This window comes from Salarias fasciatus, chromosome 23, assembly GCF_902148845.1.
Source record: "Salarias fasciatus chromosome 23, fSalaFa1.1, whole genome shotgun sequence".
Classification (NCBI taxonomy): Eukaryota; Metazoa; Chordata; class Actinopteri; order Blenniiformes; family Blenniidae; genus Salarias; species Salarias fasciatus.
In genome coordinates this window covers 14,768,630-14,796,422 of record NC_043766.1, presented here as the reverse complement: position 1 = coordinate 14,796,422, position 27,793 = coordinate 14,768,630, and the positions used below count along the sequence as shown (strand labels likewise).

General features: G+C 41.2%; 1 protein-coding gene across 7 annotated transcripts; it reads left to right on the top strand.

The window, feature by feature from the left end:
* Positions 1-27,793, top strand: kank3 (KN motif and ankyrin repeat domains 3). Of its 7 annotated transcripts, XM_030082904.1 has the most exons (14): positions 27-132; positions 9,368-9,437; positions 16,790-16,862; positions 16,956-17,051; positions 17,782-17,863; positions 18,545-20,323; positions 20,866-20,968; positions 21,155-21,391; positions 21,557-21,647; positions 22,047-22,266; positions 22,607-22,749; positions 24,563-24,763; positions 26,279-26,380; positions 27,184-27,793. In XM_030082904.1, exons 5-14 carry the CDS (start codon positions 17,827-17,829, stop codon positions 27,241-27,243), a joined length of 2,973 nt encoding a protein of 990 aa, XP_029938764.1. In that variant the 5' UTR covers positions 27-132; positions 9,368-9,437; positions 16,790-16,862; positions 16,956-17,051; positions 17,782-17,826; the 3' UTR covers positions 27,244-27,793. The 7 variants fall into 7 exon arrangements, with proteins under 7 accessions (XP_029938766.1, XP_029938767.1, XP_029938763.1 ...); XM_030082906.1 differs by lacking the exon at positions 9,368-9,437 and having other exon boundaries at positions 1-132; positions 16,956-17,048; XM_030082907.1 differs by lacking the exon at positions 9,368-9,437 and having other exon boundaries at positions 1-132; positions 17,786-17,863.

The following is a 27,793-nucleotide window of genomic DNA, read 5'->3' as shown; positions in this document are numbered from 1 at the left end:
TGGTAGTCTCAGTGAGCTGCTGGAGACTGAGGGGCTGGAGGGAGAGAGTTTTCTTCTCCTCCCAAACTTTTCTTAACCAGCTGCGAAAGTAATGAAGATTCTCAGTGTGACTGGACGGAGAGAAGCCACAAGGTAAGAGGGCTGCGCCCCGGGTGGGTCGATACACACCGGGTGTCTGAGGATCAGCCAGACTCACAACTAACCTGGAGCCGTTTTATCAGAGCAGCCTCTCGCTGTCACGGTCTCTTATTGATCATGGGCTGATTATTTCTGCAGAAGGTCTTTAATTCGCTGTTGGCTGCAGCAAAAACAGGAGTACATCATTTCACAAACTTTTAGTGTCCTGCAGAAGTTAAAGGGAGTTGTCATTGTGTTTCAATGATGCAACCTATTCCAAATAATCAAATCTTATAGTACTTTTGGATCTTTTTGCAGACTGTGGTGTCTACAGGTTTATTTTATGCGATTGGGCCAGTCTGACTTTTAAACGTTTTTATTCTACTTTCTTAAAGTAGAATTTTCTCTTTCCCACATGCAACATGAAGAGAAATAACTTTATGTTTTTTTAAATTAAAATGTTGCTGGACAGATTTAACGCTGGTGTTTTGCTGTATGCCTGCTGGGTTGGCAGCTTTAATCAGGCTAAGTGATGCTTTTTAACCCTGACAGCTGATGCAGATGCTGCTGTGCTCTCCTGTGATTCTTGGAGTTTTTTTCTTCCATATCCATACCGTCAAAAACATATAGTTTAACCCTCATCTCCAAAAGTTTAGTTTTAAACGTATTGCTTTTCTGTTGTGTATATACGTATAATTTTCTTGATTTATTTAATTTTGTCAATGCTGCATGTCTTCTTGGACTGTGGTAATATTGTAAAAGTTCCTCTTAGGTATACAGGCACTTTGTGGTAAATTTAGATGGAGAAGGATAATCTCTTCGACTTACATTGTTGTGAGCGAAATTATTTCAGTCAATGGAAATCCCCTACTTCTATTGTCAGATGTGTAAAGCCCTCCGCCTCCCTCCGGGTTCCTAACTCCTTTTTATTCAACACACACTTTTAAAGCTAATTGCTTATAAAATCTAGTGACATGTTGATTAGCATTTTTAACAGCTGTGCTCAAAAATTTCCTTTTAATAAAAAAGTAGAAATGGACTCATGACCTGCTCACCGCATGAGGAAATAAAGCAGATCTCACTGGATCGTTTCTTACTTTACCTTCCAGGACACTTGTGAAATTCATGTCCCATAGCACCCTGACTGTGTGACAAGGATGAGGCTGCTTAATTGTTATCATGAGTTTGAGCTCCCCTTACTGTTTTGCTTCACATTTAAATACTTGAAAACCTTTTGCATGTGAGTGTGAGAGAGAGAGAGAGTGTCTGCTTTCAGTTTTATTGGCTTCATCAGTGTGAATCATTTGCATGGCCTGTGGCCACAGCTGCTGATGTTTGGCCCAAGCAGAGCGCTGCCCTGGTTTGTGTGAGCATGCTTTAATAAATACCGGTGAGATGATGAAACATTTCTTGGGAAGGTCTGTTTGTATTTATTCTCCCACTCAAATGTTTCTTGGCGGGAACCCTCTGCAGCAGTTTGATTGTTAGACAGTGAGATGATTGTCTGTCCTTTGAAGAGAATTGCTCGACAATCCGTCCATACCCTCCTAAACCAGACACTGGAGACGTGGGGCTAGAACAGCCAAACCGACTGGTCAAAGGATTTCAGGTTGCTCTGTGTTATGCTGTGGGTCAGTTGGTGGAGTCGATTGTATTCAAATTCCATTGTGAGCAGTCTGATCCCCATTTCGCCCTGCCATAGTGTCCCTGTTCCCGACAGGCAACTCCAAAGTTTCCTCTCGTGATGTGTGAGCAGTTTACAAGGCATCTGCTGTCATTTCTATGTGAAAGAATGTGACTGGAAATGCACTCTTTCATGCCACAAGTGCTTTTTTGACTCTGTTGAACTGACTGTGTTTCAGAAACTTACAGAATAGAATGGAAATATTTATTAATTTTATTAATCTAATCGGGGAAATCTTGAAATGAACTTTTTTTTGTTGTAATATGAAAGAGATGGTTGTTCGTTTATTATTTATACTACAACAGCCGTACCGCTCAGATCCATGGTTTTATATGAGAGCCTGCTTTATGTCTTTAATTCATCGTTACATTTATCTTAAAACCGTCTGATTTATTCAAAATAGCCTCTCTTCTACCCTGCATTAAGAACTTATTTACCATGGTGGTATGAAGAATTGCAGGAAAGCACGGCGGGTAGTCCGTTTCTCTTCTAAATGTAATTTTTACGCGCACGTTTATTTAATGTTTCCTCACCTGTAGTTTACTTTGCAGTGAGCTTACTTCACACATTGAGTTGCTGGTTAATGGTTAGTTAATGGAGATCCACATGGCAATGAAGTCTGCCCCTCTTAGTACAGGCTGATGTTGAAGTCGAGTCAGTGTTGGCTGTTCTGCCACTGAAGTAGTTCAAGATGTGCTGTGTAAGGAAAGTCCTTCTACCATTTGATATATGGCAGAGAATGTTCTGTCAGATTAACGTTGCTGATAACATTTCCATGCCATGTTGTTGTCTGTTAGTAAAGAAATGAACAGATAGTTTTGTTCTGGTGGCACTCCTGTTGAAGCTCACTCAGTAGAGATTTAGCTTCTTCCTGGTTTTGGTATTTGAGCAACTTTTTGGCCTAAGGGATATTGTTTGAAAGTGTCATATTCTAGGAAAGGAATTCATCTTGTAGCAGGTCCTGATTTAATATATAAATACTGTAACAGACTGTAGTCACATGTTGGCTCCACGCAGATTGTAAATAAGGTGTTTGAACTTGAAGTTCTTATGAAACATTTGTCCATTCACAGCTTGATGCAATGTGCTGTCCTGTGTGTGGGAAAGAAAAGGTCAATGCACACAAGTCACTTATGAAAAAGTGAACTAATCACAAGGAAGAGTTTCTCACAGCTATTATCTAATAAATGGTGACTGAACATTTGCTCATATGTTATGTGTTTCAGTGCTTCAGAAGTTTCAATGTGCTTTACGTGATCAGCTACTCTCACCAAATCCTGCACACAATCATATAAATTCAGATGGCTTCTTCAAAATAAAGGTGACTTGGAAACGGACACAAAGCCTCTTCATCAGCATATCGGTTCTACTTACTAAATGTCACTAAAAGTTATTTTTATTAACTTTCTTTCTTATTTTGATTAGTGTTTATTTCCATTAAACATTATTGGGATTGATTTTCACTGTTATCAGTCAGCTGTGACACATTGACACTCGCCAATAACAACCATCCACCAGACTGAACAGAATCCGTGCAGTGAGTTGTACTTTCTCTTTGGTGCCCTGAAAAGTCGAAATTAAAAATAGAAAACAGAGACGGAGAAAAAAAAATGCTTTGCAAATGGACTTTCTGACATGTCAGCATTTCTATCAGGATGCCTTGGATTGTGAGGTCCTCACACTGTGCTACACACAGCAGAAAATGATGAAGGATTCGGTTGAAATGTGAGGAGTGAAGCTCTTGTCAGTCATTGTTTCAATCGTAACTGTATGTTGGACATTTAAAATACAGAAACAAACACAACACTATTCCTCCTATATTTTAATATAGCCCTTGTACTTTTGATTCATGAAGCATTTTGACATTTTGCCAAACATTATAGTAAGGTGACTTTTTTTAACTCTAAGAAATGCCTTGATCAGTATGATGAACCATGAGATAAAATACTGCAGTGATTGTGAATCACAATCGACCATAAAATGCTTAAAAGGTTTTTTTCTTCTCCTTTAATGATCGGATACTCAATAACCACAGCAAGATAGATTCTAATATATCATGTTTCTGCTGCGATCTGTTTGCATCGTATAGAAACACTTTCTTTTTTCTTTTTTTTTTTTTTTCTTTTAACTTTTAGCTGCGTTTAATTTGCAGGGGTTGGAAATGTGTTAGCTTGGTTGGATTGTTAGGGGTATAATTGTGGGAACAAAGCAGGATAAACAGTGAGGATATAAGCTGAAGAAAAAGAGGAAATGTTTGAGGAATATCAGGATACGGTGGCCTGTGTGTTGACCTTCCTGTGAATCCTGACGTTAAACATGTAGTCAGCTGGTCTGTGTTGGTCTTTCCAGAGGTTACGTGCCAATGCTTCAAAAACAAAAAAAGAAATTCAATCATGTATTGAGGAGGTGAACAATGAGCTGGAAAAGAACTGACACAGTTGATGATCAGGAACTTCAGTGGAGAATTCTTCCTCGAATTGGTGTTAAGCTCTTAACCACCCTGAGCTCTCTCCGGGGAACCTGTGTTTCTGCAACTCAACCCTGGGGTTTGACTTACTGCCGCTACCTCAAAAATAGCTTGTCTGTAAGTTTAGTTAAAGGCATTAATGGGGTCACTGCAACAGCCTGATTCTCACCCAGAGGTTAGTCTTTATTATTAAACCTCACCTCCTCTGTTTATGCATTCAAGCACCTTGGAGCAGACGCAGAACAGCTGATTAAATTGGAACTGGATTGGTGTCCATGCCGCTGCTTGATAAAACACATGCCGTCATATTTTTAGCTTTATTACAAGTGCCTTTAATTTTAGCATGCGTGTGAGTTACTTGGTCCACTGAGGTGACATGATGCAGCAGGGGAAGAGACGGCCGGGCTTAACAGCGTCAGGACAGAAGTGAAAAATGAATCTATCGAGGCTGAAGAGGGTTTGCAAAAGAAGGTATGTACTTGGTCGTAACCGCACATGATAAATCACTTTGTCACTCCTGCGTCTCTACCTCTAGTGGCAAAGTTGTGGTTGTGATATTCTGAGTTGTAAAGATAGTTCAGATCAACATGTAAAAACCTTGCATTGCCTTCATTGATTATTTTTAAGATCCTGTCAAGCATTAGTTGTTAACTACTGATTGCATCAATAATAATGATTCCAGAGGTCAAATTAGAGATTCATATTATTGACATTTAAGACTGATGAAACTGTAAATATTATTCAGTTGAGTGTTATTTTACTTTTCCAGATGATATTAGAAAAATTACCTTGTTGCTTCACCAAAACCAAGCGGTTGATTGTCATATTTTAGTGTATTATCACACTGCATCCTGCAACATTGCTCGACGGAGCAGTAAGTGAGCCTGATGATGAGGGGAGCAAGCTTGAAACTGTAAACTCGCTGGTTCAAAACCTGCTGCTGATGTTTTGTTGAACAAAGTCCATAAAGTTGATTTGTGTCGTGAAGCGCACCAGAAAAGCACCACCAGACATCGTGTAACATCGCTGCGCGTTGGTAATAATGATTTATGATGCCAGAATGTGGAACGGTAAATAAAACATTTATAGCACATTTGTACCATTTGCAGCAGTCTGAACACTCACACACCTTTGGTGGCAGCTGCCATGCAGCCAATTCAGTTCAATTCAGCTTTATTTATTTATAAAGCTCCAAATACAGCAGTACACCTGATGACCGGCACTGGGTAAGATCAGGGATCAAACCACCAACACTGCTACTGGAAGTCAACGACCTGCTCTCCCGCCTTGGCCACAGTGACGGGTTTATTTTGACAAACACAACCAACTCACAAGATGTAATGAGAAAAATTTGATGAATTACCATTTTCTGTTTTTGTGCGTGACACCTGAAATTATAATATAATGTGTCAAAATGAATCATAGAGACTGATTTCCTTATTGTTTAAAAAAAAAAAAAGATAGAAAATATTCAGATAATGCAGAGGGTATATGTAAGTGGTAACTCACTAACTCTTCAGAGTGGAGTGCCAGCTTGTTTTTCTTTACTGTGAAGCAACAATTAGCTTAAAGTGCCGGCTTGAGTGGAACCTGATAGCAGGAGGCTTTCTACACAATTAGCGGGCGTCCAACCTTTAGAAGTGAAAATTAATACGTTGAGTTTTGTGCTACACTGAAGAGGAAGCGTTCGAAAGAAGTTTGGTTTTCCACACGTCGCTGTCTGATCTGTGTCCTCTGGATTGACAGGAAGCAAAGCCTTTAAAATTCACAGAAAGAGTTCAACAGAAGTGTATATAAATCCCCATGATAGTAAAACAGCAACCTTTTTAAAGTGAGAACATTATGTGTCTGTGTTTTTGAACCTTTGTAGATATTTACTGCAACCATGAGCTGTCCTGTTGCTCATGATCTTATTTGTCTCACTCAATTCATGATCATGAGTTATTTACTGGTGACTCTGGGACCAACCATGCACATGATATGTTAGAATTATATAATTGTTTTTAAGGAATTGGATTGTTTTGGAAACTCCTCAATGCAACTTTTTCTGCCTAATTCAGTCACGTCAAAAATTTATTTTTCAGCGGCGTCCAGTTTGACTCAAATTAACCCTGAACTCATTCTGGCATCATGTAAAGCCGCTGGGTGAACAAACACTCGGAGTCATGAGAAAGTCACATTTGATTTCAAACTCAATTATCCCGGAAGACGCATCATGAGGAGAAAAGATTTGATACATTTAATACAGCTTGTAATAACAACACCATGATGCAAGCATATTGGAAAACAGCGATTCTTTAAGACGATTAGATCACTATTGATAAAAGATTGATAATGAGTTGTCAAAGTTGCCTTCAAAGTTGTGCCTTTGGACGAGTCCGATGTCCCCGCCATTGTCCTTTATTTTTTAAAAGTCTCAGAGAAAATCAAAGAAAATTTCCTTTGTTGCACGCTCTATCTGAGTGCTTTGATATTTTTATCTTTGAGTTAGTAACTTGTGAAATTATATTTGTTGCAAACTCTGCTACATGCAAAAAGCATCAGCAATAAATGTTGCTTCTATCAGAGACTGTTTTCAGCTGCAGACATTTCACTGGAGATCGTACACTGCGTCTCCCGTTTCCAATTCCTCCACTGGCACAAAGTGAAATGGTCTCAAACGATAAGCACATTTTTCCTGTATTGACTCGTTGACTGCATAGATAAAGAGCGAAAGTAAGCCAGGTGGCAAAAGATCGTGTTTCAACAGTTAGCTAAATATGATCTATGAGAAGAGAGCTGAAAGTACTAATGAATCAATTGAACACTGCTGAAGTGTGGCGTAATGCAGTACTAGCCAGGTTTTATCGGGGAGCTTCCACATGTGAAAGTACACCGTGCAGCATCGGACCAGAAGCAGTGCATCTCTAGTACTTATTCAAAATCTAGTTAACATATTTCAGACATGCAGACTGACTCAAATTTTACTGAAACCTTACCATAAAAAGCTTTTGGAGGCACTAGAATGGTTAGAAATTGGCACTCTGTTAGTAAATGTAGTTGTAGTGAGGTCCTCCACTGTGTACAGGGCTGTAGAGTTAATTTGATTTTTACAAAATAACCAGATGTCAAATGTTCATGGTGGTAAAACCTCACTCATTAGATTCTGTTACTTGCAAAGTCAACAGGACAATGTATGAACTTCATAGTATTTCATGCTCACAAGGTGTTTTGTTGCGATCCTTTGAGGCACTTACCCTCTTATCTCTGCTCATTCAGATATCCTGCGTGAAAACCTACCAAAAATACTCCCATCAGCTGGAGTACGGGCCAGACAGGGTTGGGAAGCCCACCCCTCAGACTCTGTCATTTTATATAAACACCAAACAAACCGTAGACAACAAGAATACGACTGTATCCGGTAAAAGCATTGTGTTCAGAGGGAATCATTCAGGGCTTTTCAGTTGGTGAACTCTGTGGTGGAAGAAGTGTCAAAAAGATTCAGATTATCTACCAGAGACAAAATATTGACTGCTTTACGCTAACTTCTGTGATGCCACCACAAACTCCAGACCCTGCGTGCGTTCCCGGGATCCAACAATGAAGTTTTGTCCGGCAAAAAAACTGAGGGGGAATTGGGAGCGATCAATTCCGTTTCAGACTCCATACAGGAGCCTGGTTTCTTAAGTGTGGCAGCACAGAGGTCACCATTGTTAACAAGGTCTTAATGGAACGAATGCTGTGCTTCACACAGAGGTGTGTGTGGAAATGCACCCCTGCCCTGTGAAGTCACAAAACCCTATAAAAACTCCTAACAAGACTCTGAGGCTGCATGTTCTGTTTCCACTGCTACTACAGAGAATAAAGCAAACCTTTATACGCTATTCTAATCCTTTTAACATTCAACACTTCTCTGATATGTTTATTTGTCCTGATACGTTATTAAGCCTCATCTTTGCTGTATATATTGCATGGTCATTTATGGTTGTATTTATTTGTTTTTCCAGAATGATGCTTTATAAAGTAAAATATTGGAATTCAGTGGTGTTTCTCTTTCACCAGGTCCTCATTATAAATAGATTTTTGAGTTCATAGCTAATTCCTATTGCAAATATTATAGCAGGAGTGACTATAATGAACATACACAATCTGAATTACTAAAAAAAAAAATAAACCCAGCAACCTGTAGTACAGCTAGAAGAATCATTAATGAAGTATTTACAACACTCCCATGAATACATCCTCTTCAGTGTTGTCTTTAACTGTGTATTCCAGAGCAGAACTGTAATTTATGCTTTATAAAGTGAGACCTCTCCTTGCAGTTCTGTCAACTGGAAAATAGTCAGTTGGCGGTGTTGACATGCTCGCCTAAATTTCGTTATGCCAGGACACTTAAAATTGCCATTTAGTGTGGCTACAGGAGTGATGGAGGGGCCAAATCTGCGGCTATAACTGAATCACAGCATTATGAGAAACTGAATTAGAGCCCACAAACATGTATTTTCCCCAAGAGCAGCACCTCTGAGATGAAGGTGCATTTCTCAGGGGCTCCAGGAGACATTTCAAAGGCCTACGCACAACTTCTGCCTTGTCATTACCCCGACCCTCGCCATCAAAGAGATGCAAGACTAGTATAATTTAAACCAGTGAAGGAAATAACATGATAATGGACACACATTTCGGTTGTTTCTGGGCATGAAACAGCAGAGGCTGACATCTGGTCTTGTTCTGTAGTTACGAGAATTAAACATCTGGAGGCCGAAGCAGCTACTGCAGTGCAAGAGACAAATCAGGTCACAGTCTCCTCTAAAATACAAATCTGTGGACCAGATATCTGGGTCAGCTCGAAAAGACGCAAGAGATGCTATAAGCTTTTGTTTTCATTGTTTACTCAAAAACAAAACATACCAAAGTATTACATAAAAATGAAATGAGACAAACCTGAGTGGTTTTAAAGGAAATAAAATGGCTGATTATATTTGTGTCATTGACAAACTTCTGCAAAGCTTCAGATTTTCAAACTTGGGAGGCGAGCTCAGAGGAAATGGTAAATGGAATGTGTTGGAGTTGGAAATGGCTAAATGGGGAAAACTTAATTTATGAACGTTGCTTTGTTGCAGGGAGGGGCGCTCGGCAGTCTGCATGCACGTCGCTGCTGGGATACAAGCTGAATGCAATTCGGGACGCTTTGTGAGACGCATTCCTCATTATTCATCATTGTTAATGCAAATGTTTGTTTAGAAAAGTACATTTTCAGATTCTAATATTGCTAATTTCTTATTCCTTCTTTCCTTAAATACCTTGATGTGAACAAAAGCAGATTGTTTTAATCTGCATATCAGACTTTGGTAAAACTAGTGAACACGTATACCAGCTTTCTGAAGTGAAGATGTCCTGATATGGTGAGCGAGAAATGTAACCAAAAGCATTCAAGCGTGCATATCCGTGAAGTGGTGAATTAATCAGTCTGTACTTATTCCGGTACAGTGAGATGTTCTTGCTGGGGGGAACCTGTAGAGGCGAGACTCTGTGGTGTCATGTGTTTCATCATGACCAACTTCCACAGTGTGTTGAGCTTCACACTGAGGGCAGTTTGACAGGACAGTCACCAGCGTGAGATTTCTCTCACATGTCAAAACTCCCCACGTGTCGGACTTTGCCCCACGACTTTATTGAATTCACTTGATGACATTTTGAACGTGGACACAGTGTGGAGAAAACAGGGCGTCTGAGGAGGTTGATGGGACCGCTACGGAGAAAACAACGAGGCCTCTCAAAACTTCTCGAGAACAGCGTCACCACCAAACAGGCATAATGCCTCATTGTGGAGCCTGAATGTGGCTGATTGTGTTTGCTGGAGGTTCTGGAAGGAAGAGGGAGGGGCGGCAGGACGCATGTGATTTTTGAAGTCAACATGATTAGGATAAAATACTTTTTTGTGTGTATGTGTGTTTATGGCAAGATGCGAGCAATGAGACTTCAGTACGTGATTTACAGTGAGGGAAGGGACGACAGGAAATATGGCATCTGGTGGCGAAATCCTGTATGTGGAGGTGACAGCATGTCACACAAACACTTAAACTCTTGAGCACCCGCCAAATGTGCTAACACGTTAACTCAGTGTGATGCATCATGTGATGCGGTGTTGTTGTTGGCTTGTGTGTGTGTGTGTGTGTGTGTGTGTGTGTGTGTGTGTGTGTGTGTGTGTGTGTGTGTGTGTGTGTGCGTGTGTGCGTGTGTGCGTGTGTGCGTGTGTGTGTTCTGTTCCCAGTTTTTGCTTGTCTTTTGCTCGGGTGTTTTCCTACTGCCTACAGGAAGCAGCTTTCAGGACGGCTCGATGGGTTTCCTGGCAGGACCCTCCTCCCCTCTCAGTTCCTATTGGGAGACAATGGGAGGTCTCCTGCAGGGGCATGGAGAGAGGTGTGTGTATGTAGTGTGTGTGTGTGTGTGTGGTGTGTGTGTTGATAGAGGGAGGATTTATTAGGGGAGTAGTGGGCTTCCCTTCAGGAAACTGTAGATTTATCCCAGCAGCACAGAGGCCCTTGCGTGTGTTTGTGTGTGCGCAGCCCCAATGTCCTCACGAGAATAAAGACATGACAGAAAATTTCCTGCCTTTAAAAGGCAGATTAGCATGTGGTTTTAGATTGTGTATAAATGTGAGAATTGTAATTTGTGATGAGAAATTTTACTTGAGAAAAGACACTTGGAAACAACGGTCACCTCCTCTGGTTTCAGCAGCTCTTCTGTGGGTTTGAGATTCGTCACATAAACCTAATCTGCAGATAGATTTATTCAGGTTTTTACTGAGTTATAGATATTTAAATTACATTTTTCTTTGAGAACATTGATTTGTTCTTGTTGTCGACTTAAACAGTTCACTTCAGAGGCAGGACAGAAAACCTCAAGCAGTCACCTCAGAGTCAGTAGGGTCTTTGCTCTTTGACTGGTAATGAAGATCACATAGTGTGATAGAAAAAAAAACTCCTATTTTAACCAATTTACAGGACAGTGATAAAATTGTAAACACCTTTGTCAATGTTTACCAATTCAATGTTTTATGATTGTCTTCTTCCAACCTCTGCCAGCACCATTTATGATGTGCTCAAATGCTTGTTATCTACTGTTTATACTGTGCTCATCAAAAAACAGTTCTCATCAAATGATTTGATTGAAAACTTTTAGAGGTTCATTCACAGATAAATTCCTGACATTCTTTAAACCATTTTTAATGAAAGTGCCTGCTGGAAAGAGAACTGATTCTTGAATTGCTTTAAAATGTATTCATGGAAGTCTATATGCCAGTAATAACTGAAACAACTTTGAGTTAGTAACTGTTCAAGGGACTGGAAATGCACTGGGACTGGATGCAAGTGTGTGTGTGCATGTGCGCATTTAAACTTCTGAATGGGTTTTCTCATGCAAAACAGTGAGATTGTAGAAGTTGCTGTCAGAGAGAGGATGTAGGCTTTCAGTGCCTCCCCTCCTTGTCAGTTGGATCCCCTCTCTCCCTCTCCCTCTCCCTCTCTCTGTCTCTGTCTCTCTCTCTCTACTCGGGAAAAGGGTGGCGTTGGGGATGAGGTCACTGTTTTAAACATGGCCCTGAGCCTCCAACCAGCACAACATTTCCTCTGAACGCAGGACAAACCAGTGCTCTCTCCGTCGGGTCTGTGGGTCTGCACTGGGACGACAGGGCACTCCTTCACTCGTCGTCACATGTTCCTACTTGGTCAGAGGAGGAAACAAATGCATCATTAGATTGCTTTAGGTTTAGCATTTTTGGGGGAGACAATTTTGCTTTCAAAATGTTATTTTCATAGTTACATCAGTGCTCTGAGATCAGTTTGCTGTAAAATAACAACCATCCAACCATCCATCATGCACCATGTTGTCCTGTTCAGAGCCACGTGGTGAAAGAGGGGTAAACCCTGGACGGGTGGCCAGTCCTTCACTGGGAAAACACAGCAGCAGTACACTGACATTCACACCTACCGGCGAGTTAAAGCAACCAGTTACTCCACAGGCACTGTTTGGAGCTGAAAACAAAGCAGAGTGGACCCATTAGTCTCCACCATTGAAATGATTGATCTGGAGGTTAAGGAAACAAATATATATGGCCAGAGAGAACCACACTGAAATAAACAGCTTGGTTGACAGTGATAGCTATTTTGATGTTTAGTAAACTGGGTAAGTATGGCCTCAGTGTATTCACTGAGACTCATAGCACGATTGCTGTGTTTATATGAGATGAGATGAGATGAGTGCATGAACTCGTACAAATGAAGTATGTCTTTGAGTTTATGTTTATCGTGTTGATTATTATTGTTATTATTGTGGGATGCTTGAGGCATTTTAAATTTGGGGTGCCACAATCAGAACATTTCAGAGGAAGATTATCTCCCAAATGATCGCAATCATCTGCATAATTACATTTTTTTCATGATTGAATGCGACTAATAGTGCGCAGTTATGGTGCGTACTCAACCATCCGCTTGCAAGGCTCCTCTTTTCTCGTCAGCCCAAAAAACCAAAACGTATCGTCAGTGATGCTGTGGTATTTGGCTTTCTTACTTAATCATGACGTTACTGTCTGTAGATGGTCATCGAAATGTGGCCAGCTGAGTATTTGAAGATAGAATTCAAGATAAAAGCAGAGATGACATTAATTCTACATTCATGTGCCATGAAGTGACAGCAAAATACTGAGTGGGAGAATTCAATAGAGCACAAACATTTAAATTCACCCTGAACACAGTTACAGAAATCTGATATCTGTTTCATTCATCCAGTGGTGTTTATATACAATAATGAAAACCAGTTCTACTGATCTTAAAATCTGTCATCTGACAACACTGTTCATTTTATCTGTTATTACAACATTGAAGTGCGAAGATGTGGTCTGAGGAAACTGAAACAGAACAAATAGTTTTATTCTCTTTATTCATATTTATCCACACGGGAGCCTTTCTCGTCAGACTTTATTCGGCGCTGAACATAAGTGAAGGTACAAAAAGTCTTTATCGCAGACAGTCACAGAAACAGTGATTTAGTCAAAGATTCACATGAGTGTGTATTGAGATTGTGGGTGGAAGCCCGATTACAAAAAAAAAAACAAAAACAAAAAACAGTTAGGCTGAAGAGGAACATGTAATCTCTATAGAGAGGGATCCTCGTCCAGATGAAACAGTTCTACCACGCACCGCCAGTGCTACCACGCACCGCCAGTGCTACAGACCGCTTAACTTTCATGGCGTCTCTGGTTTCTCTTTTCAGGTTAACCAACTTCAAATGTGTCTTGACTGTAACTGATGGCACTGACACGTGCACATTTCTGTAGCTGCACGGGATCAGTCTGTGGTTGTTGTATTAGCGTGTGTGTGCGTGCGTGCACAGAAGTGGCTCTCAGCTGGTCAGGCGAGATGAAGAGAAAAGGAATGTAGCTTCTTCCTGCAGTCTGTAATTTGCTGTCATCAAATCAGTGAGAAAAACAGCAACGCTCAAGAGTAGCTGAAGTGTGTGCGTGTCTGCGTGTCTGCGTGTGTGCGTGCGTGGGTGTAAGGGGGACTTCAGTAAGGATGCAGTCATGTGAATTAAGTTGACAGAAAACAAAAAGAGGTGAGAAAAAACTAAGGGAGCTGATGTTGCTGGAGGACGTAAAAGAGGAAGGAATGGAGAAAATGAGAAGACAAACATGAAGTGATTAGGAGGAGAGGTCAAAAGTTCAGTTACGTTATGAAAATTACAGTTACTAAAGTAATCTAATTACTTATGACACTTTCTGAAGATCGGTGTCACCGTTGCTCTAAGTGTACCTGGTTCTGTTATCCAGTAGTGTCAAGCAAAATACACTGTTCCTGTGGACGGACATGGGAGAAAGCTTGCCGATAAAATCTTGAAAATGTGTAAACTGTCAGGTTGTGGACAAAATCAAGACTCAGGAATCTAACAGAAAAGAAGGAACTCTTTACCAATTTTTGATTTTATTTAGTATTGCTGCTGCACTAAGTATTTTATTCATGTCTACACAGAATAAGTTCTGATACTGATACAGTGTTGTTCGAGTTTAGTTTTGGACATAAACTTGAAACGAAGTCCCGTAATCTGCATCACATTTTTTTTTCTTCAACAGGTCATAGAGCCATTATTTCATATCAAATTTTAATCATTCCATTTTTAGTATCTTCACTTTATCATAGAGTCTTTCTGATGAATAAATGGGCTTCCAGCATGCAATTAAAAAAAAAAACCTTCATACACCTTTATATAGAATTTTCTTGAGAGCATTGTTGATTTTCTCTGAAACTGTGACGCTGACCAGAACTGCGACTTCTTACTTGATGCATGCACTGAAACTGTTGTGCTTTTGTGCAGCTCAATGAGCTGACAAGTAAAACATGTTTAAACCTGAAAGATGACACAACGATGGCACACCAAATTTGATTTTATTGTTGCTAAAACTTTGCTGAAATACAGTATTCTAGCATTGGAACAGCTGTCATCAACAACTTTGGACATGGTGAATTTTGTATCTGGAAAATAGATATGTGTTGGCAGCAGCACCTCGCCTGCCTGTCACTGAACATTTGATTGTCATGATGAAAGCATGGCACCTATGAACGCGTACATCTAAATCCATGTCAAATCAGAACTGCCACAAAACTTAAGTGCTCGTTTTGTGTGTCAGGGCGAATACTGTGCTGCAACTGAAAAGGCATGCAAGTAACAAGAAAACAAATGGGGAAAAAAGTAAAATATCACCAAAATGTAAGTGAATTTCAAATGAACACGAGAACCCAGCAATAGCAGGAAAGACTAAGATTTTTCCAAACTCTAGACAGGGGCGCAGAGCAATAACAGAAACTTTAATCTCAGCCAGGATTACATGTTACTAAGTTTGTCCAATAAACAAAATGGCAGAGAATCCCGAGACGTGTTTATAAGCCCTGTTTGTTTCAAAGCAAACACTGAAGTACTTATTTTAGGTTTGGAGGAGACCACATCTTTGAGAGGCTTTTGCATAGCTGGTGTCTGACAGGTCGGCTGAGCTGCAGCGTCACATTTACTGCGATCTGACCTTAGAGCAGAAGCCGGCTCGAAACATTGACGAGAAACAGTGCTGTGGCTGATAAAGAAGACACTGAGCAGAAACTGTTACCAGTCCGAGGAGAAGCTTTTCGCCTCCCCTTTCCCCCTGAAGTCATCATATATTCTAATTCATAAAATCATCCACAACAGTTCAGTCTCATTGGTGATAATTGCTCGTCTGTCTGGTTTATGTTGGGGGGTTTCTCTGCGACAGTAAAGTGTGTCTTCTGTAGTCTAACCTGACAGGTGATATGTGTGTATTATTGTGTGTGTGCGCGCACGCGTGTGTATGTTTATACGGTATCAGCAGCCAGTCAGTCGGCAGGACGACTGGCGTGTTTCAACAGCATGTGTGAGGAATGTGCTTTAGGCTGCTGAAAAGCACATGTGTGTTGTGAGAGTGTGTATGTTTGAAGCAAAATTAATGACTACAGGTAAGGTGTTTTTTGTAATTCAGAGAGCATATTTGACATATTGTGGTGCAGTGCACGCAGCTTTCAACACCACACCAAACCTATCTTTACATCAGAAACACTGCGGTAGACACACACCTCATTATCAACACTGGTGGTGTCGTATAAGAACTTTGTTTACATTTTCAGACTGGCTGCATTCACGCTTGCAACTTCTTCTCTTATCAGGTGATCTTATCCTGTAGATGTGACACCCTGGAGTATTTGTGATAAAATACTGTATGCCATATATTGATCTCTTGACCACAATATTTGAGACAAGAACAGGAAATAATTATGCAGTGTTTCAAAATGAATCTTACTTTGTTATGAAACGTATTTTAATAGAGTGAGAGCAAGTCTACTTGACAGGCGAGGGAAGGGTACAACCTGGACAGGTCACCAGTGAAACAGAACTAATTACTTATAAAATTTATGTTTATTTATCTGGAAAGTCAAGTGTTAGAGTAGATTGTGCTTTTAATGTGCATTACTTACTATGACCTCAATCAACTGGAATCAAGGTTGAGAAAAGTGCACTTATAGTGAAAGTAGTTTGGCGTACCGCATTGAATAACATGCTAAAGACTTGTGAATCTTTAGACTCACAAGACTTGTGACTCATGCTGAACAGGGTGTTTAAGAAATTAATAGAAAAAGAAAATAAAAAGAAAAACCACACAGAAGTGGCTTAAATTGGATAAAAAATGTGTTCTAATGATTCAACTTTCTCAGGCAGATCAGTGTTCTGCTCTTAAAAACAGACTCTGCTGGGGGTATAAACTCCAGCTTCACTGAAATTATTTTCTTCGTTATGGCTTTGTGATGTTTACAGGCTGTTCAACATCATTCTCACCTACATCAAACCATTCCAGGCTGGAACTGGATGTACCTTCATATGGTGTTTTTTCCTGTAACAGTGGACAGTGTGCCTCTGTACTGTGACGGTGGCTGTTTTTTGTAATCGTGTTTTCACTGCCTGATCGTCCTGGTGTTGCTCCTTCACAGGGCTGTGTGGAGCAGAGAGGAGGAAACCAGCCCGACGTCCCGCTGCATGAATTGCTCCCTGTGCTGCAGAGAGGTAAACATCTATTGGATGCTGTTTCAGAGTTACAGTCTGTCATGTTTAGGTTAATGTTTCCTTTTTTTCTGTGTTCTTGCTTTCTTGTCCCAGTAAACTACTCCACTTGCTGTGAAGAGTTCCTCCTAGCTGGTAGCTATTCCTGCAGCACAGGAAGCACTTTATATTTCCTGAAGAAGCACCCTGGTGGTTAGTCTCTTACTTTGTTTTACATGTAAATAAATTCATGTTCCACCTTAGGACACACACATCTGACTGCAATGGCAGCAAGTCTTTTTGTGTGCAGTATTTACTCTTTTTGTTTGTTTGTTTTTGTAGAATTGAATGAAGTGTCTTTAAAGGCGCAGCTGTTCTCTTCATTTGATTGTTGCTGACTTTGTTCTGAGGTGTTTTCCAATGACTTCACCGCACAACTGTGAATCATGTCAGTCCACACATCCTTCAACACCTCTGAGGAGAAGAAGAAAAACATGACATGCATGTAACCAAACCTCTATCTGTGGCTGTTGGGGATTCATCCTCTTTTGAATTCAGTCACAGGCGTCCGGGTCACATGTGTTGATGGGTCTTTCCTGGGGCCTCTCTGCTCTTGGAGAGCAACTTCAAGAAAGAAGCATTTATGTGTGCCACTAACATGAGAGCAGGGAGACCTTTGGGCAACTTCAGTGTTATCAAAAGCCATTTGTTGTTGTGAAAAGCTGTCTCCTGTTGAAAATATGCTCTTCTTCATGAAAGATCCTGACATTTGATGCTCAGACAAGCACCAGTTGGTGAAAACTGCCACACACAGCCTGCCGTTCACCACGTTAGTAATTATAGAATCGGTGTGTTTTTGTAGAGTGCTGTACAGTGTTGTTTTCCCCATTGGTCAAATAACATCCCTGACAAATGTATTTGTGTCTCTTTTTGTTTTCCTCAGCCAGGTGTTCATTTGTAGCCGTGTGAGTACGGAAACATTTGAAAAATGACTCAGTCCGTGCAAGTTAACCCGAAGCTGCCAGGTAAGAAACTTGAGAGAGACGTCACTTTTGTTCATTGACATTGTACTTTCTGCATGCATATTTGCAACGTGTAATTATTAGCCTCATAAATAGTGCCAGAAATTTACATTTGTTTGTCATTGGGAGGAGAGGTGATGATTAGCAGAAACGTTTATCAAGACCAGTTTTTGTGTTCTTAGTACAAAGCGACATCCAGATAGTCTAATACCTTGGATAATCCCAACATCTGTATTATTTGTTTCCACAAGTGTTTTCAGTAGTACAGTTTAAAATCATATAGTTTCCTCATATAACATAATTGTAGAGGACAATTCTCTCTTTTTTTTTTTTTTTTTTTCATCCGATGGGGGGTGTACACACACACTACCCTGTGATTACCACCTCTGGTCATAAATCTTGCACTTGGTTTCAACATGCAAGTAGTAGGGTTGTTGTGTTTATCTCACTGTGACATTTAGATGGTCCCAGGATATTTTTATACCAGGATGTTTTTGTTGCTTACTCTGTTAATGTGACAGAGATTTAAATTGGTGTCAACACATCATGCCTTTTTTCAACTATTTATTTGAATTAATATGCATCTCAGTGCTGAACAGTGATATGTTATTTGCAAACTGAGGGTTTTTTCTATCTGTTTACCTGAGAAACACGTTGCTCAATGTCCTGTCTTCTTTCCATCAGACCTCGGCTCTCCATTTCTTTACTCCAGCCAGGAGGAGGCCGAACAACCAGGCTCCTATTCAGTCCAGACCCCATACGGCTTCCAGCTAGATCTGGATTTTCTCAAATATGTGGAAGAGATAGAGAGTGGACACAACCTCCGCCGGGCTCCTGTTAGCTCGCGGCGTTCTGCGCGGGGGCTTAAACTCTCCCAGAGGAGCGCTGGTGGACGTACCAGTGGTTGGACTTCCACTGAGTCACTTGCATCACCAGCTAGTGAAGATGGCAGAGCTCCTCCGCCGCCTCCGCCACGAAACCGCCTTGGGTCAGCACCCTGTGAGGTACTTTCTCTTTCCCCTGTGACACTTGTCAACGTCCCTCCGCTTTCTGCAGGGGCAAAAGTTCCACCCCCTCCACCATTACGCAATCCAAGAGTTGAGCGGACCCTTCTGGAAACGAGCCGCCGGCTTCAGCAGGAGCAAACCCATCAGCATCAGAATGGAGGACGCTTTCAGCTTGCAGACCCTCCCAAACAGCACTTACTCTCTCCATCCACACAGGCTTTACCCAGTAGTTGGAGTAAACCCAGTCCCCAGACCTCTGGGCGCAGTACTCCAGCTGCCGGCACCGCAGTAACCCCAATCCCACCCAGCCAGCTGCAGACAGTTAGAGAGCAGATGGCCACGGCCTTGAAGCAGCTCAAAGAGATGGAGGAGAGAGTAAAGGGTGTTCCTGCACTCGAGAAAGAGGTGGCAAAGCTTCGAGCAGAGAAAGACATGCTTCTGTTGGCCCTGCAGGAAAAGAAAGTAGCCCTGGAGTTCGCACAGCAGAAGCAACAATCCACAGAGTCGTCTACTCAAACCACAGAGACCCAAACGGACCCGAGTCGACTGCCTTCGCCATCCTCTTCTAGCTACAAGGGCCTTGGAGAATCCGTTGAGCTGAAAAGGGTGACAAAGAAATCCGACGGAAAGGAAGAGAAAGCTCCAGATCAGTCCGCTGAAGTTACAGCAAACGCTCCGGATAAAGTCAGTGTTCCGAGGAAGTCGGTGGCTGTTGGCGACAATGTGCCCATGAACTCTGTTGTTTTCTATCACAGCCAAGGTGTTAAAGACGCCTCTGAGGGAACAGAGGTGACTGTTGGTGAAAAATGCATAGGAACAGATGGCCCACTGGTTCAAGAGGAGGGAGTACAAGCGACGGTTGAGACAGATGAAGCAGAGGTTTGGGTGATGGAGTCTCTGCTTGGGTTGACTACTGAAGCCCAGAGGGAGATAGACACCTTACAGGACACCATCAAATTCCAGCAGGAGTCTATTGCAGCTCTTGAGGATCGATTGAGTACTGCTGACAAAGACCTGGGAGTCCTTAAAGTCCAGGTGAAGGAGAAAACGTCTAAAGTCACGTTCGAACAGGGGGTCCTTGCCAAACCAGAAATGGCAAATGCTCAAATAGATGCAACGACGTCCTCATCGAAGCATGCTGCAGTAATGTGTTGTCCTGAGGTGATTCATGCATGTGTAGGTGGCGACCTGTCAGCAGATCAGGTTGATCAAAGCACCCAAACTGAGGCTGAAGCAGCGCCGACTCGGGCTGCTCCTGTTACAATGGTTTCCACTGGGTGCCAGTGTGAGAACGTGTGTGATGAAAAAACTGAGGAGCAGAAAGTGAGTGGGCCAAAGAGGAGGCAGCTGACCATCGCCGAGTACAAAGTTTCACCAGACGAAGAGGTGATCGGCACGGTTGAGAAACAAGATGCAGACCAAAGAGATGCGACTGCGGTCAGCAGCTCCAGGACAGGTGTGTACTGCGGGACTTCACGCCAGATTCTATTGATCTTTGGTCACATCTTCTATTGTATTTTCAAACAAACAATTTTTTTCCCCAAAGAAATTGCATTTCGTTTTTGTGAATTGAGGTCATATATAGGGGAATTCATGGTTAAAAATAGGTTGCATAAAATTGGAATTTTTTTTTTTTCATTGCTTCATAGTTCATTGGTAGAACAATCTCATCAGGAACAAAATCCACTTGTTTAACTGGAGCCATTTCTGCTCAGCTCCCTGTGCGCTGCACACGGAAGTCCACTGCTCCTAGTATGTGTAGCGTTTAACTCTGAATAGCATTGGTTAAATGCAAAAAAAAAAAAATTCCCCAACAAGATGAATAAAGCATTTATTTCAATTATACTCATAAAGCCACCAACTTTTCATTTACCTGAATTACATAAATATTTCCACTATAATGAATTTGCACCAGATGACCTAACATCGTTGCCATCATGTCCTGTGTGTGTGGTATGTGGCTTCGCTCTGTACTTTGACCTGTTTATCTGGCTACAGGTATGCTGAAATCAATCATGAAGCGGAAGGATGCGAGTAACTCTGGTGAGAACCGCACCTCTGGCAAGAAGAGCCTGCAGTTTGTTGGTATCCTAAATGGAGGGTGAGTAATGGTAACATGAAGCTTCATTTTATTTTTTACCTCGGTAAAGGCGACAGATAGTCTGGAGATTGCTGTTCACTCTTTGCCCTGGTCAGTGTTTGGGAAATAAGGAGCAAAAACTTCCTTCTGCCAGAGTCAACTGTGTAAAACTTTACTGGCGTTTCAGTCAATATTGGTTTCCTCCAGATATGAATCTACATCAAGTGAAGAAGAAGAGGAAGGAGACGAGGAGGAGGAGGAAGAAGAGGGGAGCTCATCGGGAGAAAGTGGGGATGGCGAGTGCTTGGACAGCACAGAGGAGGATGAAGCCGCTTTAGACGAAGAAACATCGGAGGAAGAACGAAACGTCAACCTGGATGAAAGTGACACAGATGAGGAAACGCTGAGAGACACAAATTTCTCGTCTGATGCTGTAAAAGAAAAGTAGGTTTTATTTTGTTTTGTTTTGATTGTTAAATGTTCTGGTAGCTCAAGGCTACAGAAATGAATCTATACTAGTTTTCTCTTTCCACTGTAGGCCTACAAAAGTTTTAAGTTTATGCTCAACCGCTAAATGAATTTCATCTTCTGTGTTTGGGTTTGTTGCAGGTTTGAGCTGAGCTCAAAAATGCGAGAAGCTTGCCTTATTTTGAAGAACCACCTGAACGACGACATCCAAACGCTGAAAAGTAAAGAAGTGGTAAGTTTTCACATTCATCCTTAAATCATTGTATCATTTTGTATCATTATTGAACTTGACCAGTTTATTGCAATGATGCAAAGTTCATTCCACGTAGGTCCAAAGGTCATTCCACGTAATTAGGATTATCTGTCTCCAAACAGATGAAAGTTTTCGGACTGTATTTCATACAGGAATATAATCGGGATTTTTTTTGGCCCCAGCAAATAGTGACTTGCAAACAATATTGATTAAAACCCAAGAATAAAAGAGGAAAAATACAATGGAAAGCCACTTTAAGCAAGCTTTCAATCTAAAAGGCCTTTCTTTAATATTTATGAAGTTGCATTTAACTGAGGTTGAAACTTTTCCTTATGTACAGTGTTAATTGACCGGATCTCCTCCCTTCTTCACCTCCAGCTCTCCAGCACACACACTGTTCAGCTCGAATGGTTTCGCATCTCCAGCGCTAAGATGGCTCAACCCTCTCGGGTCTCGGACTACCTGATGGCGTTCTCCGAGGTCTCGGCGATGCTGCTGGAGCATGTGGTCAACATGACCGATGGCAATGGCAACACCGCTCTTCACTACAGCGTCTCCCACTCCAACTTTGGTGTGGTTGGTCTGCTGCTCGACACAGGTGAGGAAACAGCAAAGCAAAACAGCACAGATTTATTCTCTGGAACTGCACCACAATGCTTTTATGATGTTTTTTTTTTCCCTGCTGTTTCATCCTGACAAGTAAGCAGTAAATCATGCTCGTTAATGAAAATTTCAGTTATTGTTAGAAAAGAAAACTCCTGGAAGACCGAAGTTGTCAGAGAAAATTGTCTCATTTTCCACAAAGATGAACAACAAGCAAAAGTGTTTGTTTCCTTCATGTGCATTTTCTTACATTTCAGCTAAGCAACACTCAAAAACAACTACATCAATATAATCCAGGTACTGCTAGCTGAAGAAGCATTGTTGTTTCCCTACAGGTGTGTGCTCCGTGGATAAGCAGAACAAAGCGGGCTACACGGCCATCATGTTGGCTGCGCTCTCAACTGTAAAGGAGGAGGAGGACATGGTGGTGGTCAAGAAGCTCTTCAGTCAGGGCAACGTCAATGCCAAAGCCAGTCAGGCAAGTTATCTGAAAGCCCACACAATGGAGGCACCTCTCATGTGTACAGTTTGTTCTTAAAGTTGTAACCACTCAGTGTGTTTCAGATGCCTGAGTGCCTGGTAAGAATGAGCTTGAAAAATTGATCTGAAACTTGTTACAGGTCTTTTTTTGTGTGTGTGTTGTAATCAAAGTTTATACTTCGTACTGTAACTCTTTAGGGTTAGACCAAATTTTAAATATTCAAATTTTTATCATTGCAAGAAACAAACAAACAAAACAAAATCACACAGCATGAAGTCCCTCCTGGTTTAATACGGAATTGTCTTCATGTAACACTAAAAGCATTCATGAATGAACTACTTTACCTGTTACTGTCCTCACATAAAATTTTTTCTATATAAATGTGACTGCTCAGTTAATAGAATGATGGTGTTGCTCTGAAATAAGCATTTTCTTTGTTGTAATGGCCACCAGAGACTTGGGAACTCTCACTCTTTGATTAGATTTAGGCATATGTGCAGTAAAAGGTGTGTCATTCATGAGAATCGTTTGACTTTTAAGTAGTTTTATCTCTTTGGTTGATCTGATCAGGTGGTGCAGTGTATGGGTTTGGACAAGAGCGCCTGACGTTCTCTCACACTGCCAAGTCATAGGACTGCAGTTATAGCATCACTGTCTATAAATGCAATTACTGGTGCTTGTTATTGTTGCTGCAGGGAATAAAACATGAGGCATTCCGTCCAATTTCAGGGTTAGGAATTTGAGTCATACTGTTTCCTGCAGTGTGTTTACTGTAGTTTTCAGACTGAGTTTGGTAGACGGTTGATGATTTTATTCTTGTTCAACTTTTTTTTTTTTTTAACTCGGCCTCATTTAACACGCAGCAATTACTGTGTCATTCATTGTATTTATTCAAGTTCATGCATTTCATCATTTGTACGTTTCCATGATGGAATTTAAAAAAGAAGTGCCTCTTGCTGTTAAGTACCTCTTACTTCTTGCATGCAGAGTTCGCTCTGTAGTTGATTATGCAAAGGAAAGTGAATTGCATTGTCTTGTGATCAGTTTACTGCCTGTTTGTGCGTAAATGTGGGTCTGATTTTTAATTTATAAAATATAGAAAATTGGGCGTTGTTTTTAAGAAACAGTGGTGTGAAAAGCCAGAGAAACAGGCTCATTGTAGGAAAATCACCACAGAACTGGTATATAAATGTATATTTAGGAAGCAAATGACTGCTTCTCAACATTTGAAATCTCAAGAAATTAATTCTCAAATGTCAGAGGATGTCTGTTCCACTTGTATTGACAAATCCCGATTCACCTAAGAATAGAAGTAAGACTGTGATAAGAAAAGTAAACACAATTTTAATCTCGATGAATCGATGAATGAATTCCCATTCCAGCCAGCACGTGCTCTCAGAAACTTGCATTGTTTTTAAGGGTCATGTAAATATCTTGAGATGCTAATCGCAGACATTTTTTCCATATCTCAATGAACTGTTGACCAAACATCCATTCATTCAGCTCCTTTACCACCTTATCAGCCTCAGGGCTGTAGGGTGCGGGAACTGATCCTAGCTGAGTGTGAAAGGTGAAGATCAAGGTCAGACAATCAGTCCTTCACCGGGCAGACAGTCTAAAACAATTGATTTTAAAAACAATCACACTTACAGAAACACCAGATTATGTTTTTCTTGTTTTTTTTTTTTTAGCAACAGGAGGGAACTGCATGCACAGGAAGAAAATTCAAAAGCCTGATTATTTCCCTGAATTATTAAAAGATGCATGGCCGTTGACAGATGATCTTGTGTGCATGTGTTTTACTCTGCAGGCTGGACAGACAGCATTGATGCTAGCTGTGAGCCACGGGCGGCAGGAGATGGTGCGGGCGCTGCTGGAGTGTGGGGCCGACGTCAATGTGCAGGACGACGAAGGATCCACGGCTCTGATGTGTGCCAGCGAGCACGGCCGAGCGGAGATCGTCAAACTGCTCCTGGAGCAGCCGGGGTGTGACATATCCATTGTGGATAACGTAAGATTTTTTTTTTTTTTTACAGTTTGGACTTAAAGTTACTTTCTGAACTTCAACAAGCAGCATACCTCACCTTTAGGCTTGTGCTAAGACTGATTCCTGGATGTGAGGGGCTTCTTGTCTGGTATTCGGTTTACCCTGAACTCAGGAAACTGCTCCTCATGGGAAATTCCCCCACGTAGTTTCTCTTTTTGTCACCTTTCCCACACAGACCGATAGCTTGGGTTCAGATTAGTCTCATCTGACTTTGCTTCTATTCAATGCTTTATATAGCGAAAGCTGTTACAGGGCTGTTGATAAGCCACAACCCTTCTGTTTAAAAAACATAGAGAAACTTCACCCAGCAAAAGAGCTCTGCTTACTTCTGACCCAGACACAGAATAGATTAGAGACCGTACTGTAAATAATCCAAGTTGTAAAATACATTGACAGCCAGATATTAATTGTTTGAATATATGCCTTAAGCCTGTGCTCCATAAGTGTGTATTATCAGCAGTGTTGTCACTTTCTTTGTAAAAATGTCACTATGAAACAAAGCACTTCCCATTTGCTGCTCCTTACACTCCAGCCTAAAGATTTTAAGTGATTTTACAGTGGCTTGGTCTGGATGCTTGAAGACAAGCCAGGCAGACAGATATTTGAGTGTTCACATCTGTGCCAGAATGAGTTGGCCATTTAGACAAGCGAACTCTTGGACTGTGTTTGAGCACAGCACAGCACAGCTGGACTGGGGGGAGGGGAGATTTGGGAAAGCCCCCCCTCCCATGCTTAAGACACAACTGAATAAAACCATAACCGAAAGGGCGAGGGCAGCCGTGCAGTGTGTGTACACAGTACAGTCCTGTTCAACCAGGTCTTTTTAATTTGACACTCGCACTACAATTACTCTGCACTATAAAACGCATCGTATGAGCCATTGTTTTAAGCACCAAGGTTTAATTCGAGTGTATTTTTAACCAGAATTAAAGAGTGAAACATATCAGAGCAGCAGAATTCAAATAGTATGCTCAGCATTTCTTTAGTCTCCGCTGCTCCATGAAAAATCTGCTGAACCAAATGTTTTGGAGTTCGGCCCTCATCACCCTGCCACAGTGAAAACCAGCTGCTTACTCAAGCTGTGGGAAAGACTGCAGAATAGGTTCTGAAGTATAGATTCTTAACACAGCCTTCACATTACTGTTTTACTTTGATATTGTTAAACAACACTACACTGTACCGATATCTATACAGTGGCAGAAACACTTTCCGCCGGCCTCCAACTTTGAATTATCTGTAGTTGATTTGCTAATCACAGACGCATAACAGCAGCTCAACCGAAAGGGAAACAGCCCAAATACAGCGGACGTTAAAACGGCAGGAAAGAGAAACAACCGTATGTAATGACAATCATGCGCTTCTTCTTCAGCTGTAAAACGAAGCTTTGTGTTCTCATTAGACAGCCTGCAGGTTTTTCAGGGTCAATGGATTGACTTCTACTCTCTGAACCTTCCTCTGTCTCTCCTTTGTTGTCTGCAGGATGGCAGCAATGCTCTGTCCATTGCACTGGAGGCAGCCCACAATGACACAGCTGTGCTGCTCTACGCCCATATGAACTACGCCAAGACCCAGACAGCTGCGGTGAGCCGGTTCTCCCACCACCACCAACTCTCTTCCAAAGATGTACACACACACACACACACACACACACACACACACACACACACACACACACACACACACACACACACACACACACACACACACTATCAACTAACTGCAAACCTAAAGATAATACCATATATGTGACGTGATTATAAAGTATAGATGATGTCTTTGAGCACTTTCGATGTGGTTCATTTGCCCTGAAGAGAGAAGAAGTATCAGCACAGGGATTTGGAGGAGTTTCTGTGTTTTTAGTTTTGTGTCTTCTGGTGGAATTGGCATGCAAGCTGGCTGAAGCTGGTCACACTCACAACATAACTGTACAGTGAGCAATGCTCCTTGTGTTTAATGTGGATAGGATTAGCTCTGAGGCAGCGCTCCAACATTCAGTTTGGGTGTGGGGACGCTCTGACCCAAGGTGCATTGCTGCCCCCGTGAGGTATTACTCAGCTGTGGTGTTTGAAAGCTGAACACCAACTCAGATCACTTTTGTTTTTTCATGTTGTTATAGAATAAAATGAAAATTGAATATAGTGTCACATCACATATACACTTAATTAAAAAAAAAACTTTATTTAAATTAGCAATTATCAATAGCTAATTTGATTATTTCCTGAAAACAAGCTAATGTATGTGTTCAGATGCTCATCATGTTAATTTTAACACAGTAATTGAATTCTTTGAATGTTAGCACGTATAATGTTGAGGCGTGTTGGACACATTCACTGCAGAGTCATTCCTCTTTAAACATTTGGTTATGTCCTCATGATGCTGTGCAGGGAAGTCCGAAGGTCCCCAGGAGCCCCACGAGCCCGCAGAAGCCCCGGCCAGCAGACTAACTCTGAATCGGTTTCTCTCTGGGACGGACGGCCCAGCAGTCGTACTGGGATCTGGGCAATACAAGCTCCACTGGAATTTATGTGAAAATATTATATATTTATATATTACCATATGTCCTGCATTTATAAGTGTCATTAATGAGAATGTTATTTTTCACCGAGAGTTGCGAGTGGTTGTGTCAAACAAGCTGTTAAAAGTGGAGGTCTCCAGGATTTTAGAGAACACCTCTCTTTTATTTCAGAACAAGATTGGAATGACAAGCTTTTTTTTTATCATCATGAGCAATAATTAGAAAATACACATATGTACATTACAATTCCAAATCAAAGCACCATAAAAAATCCAGTAAGTTTTCTGAACTGGTAAATCAACACCTTTGTTTCAGACATCAAATGATACAGCAGAACTGATGTGTGTGAATTATCCTTCTGTTTTCTACCCCCCTCATTAACTGATGTGTAAACCTTTTCATCTTCATAGATCGTACCAACCGTCTGTACATTGTATGTTTTAAAAAAAAAAAATATATATATATATAAATAAAGCATA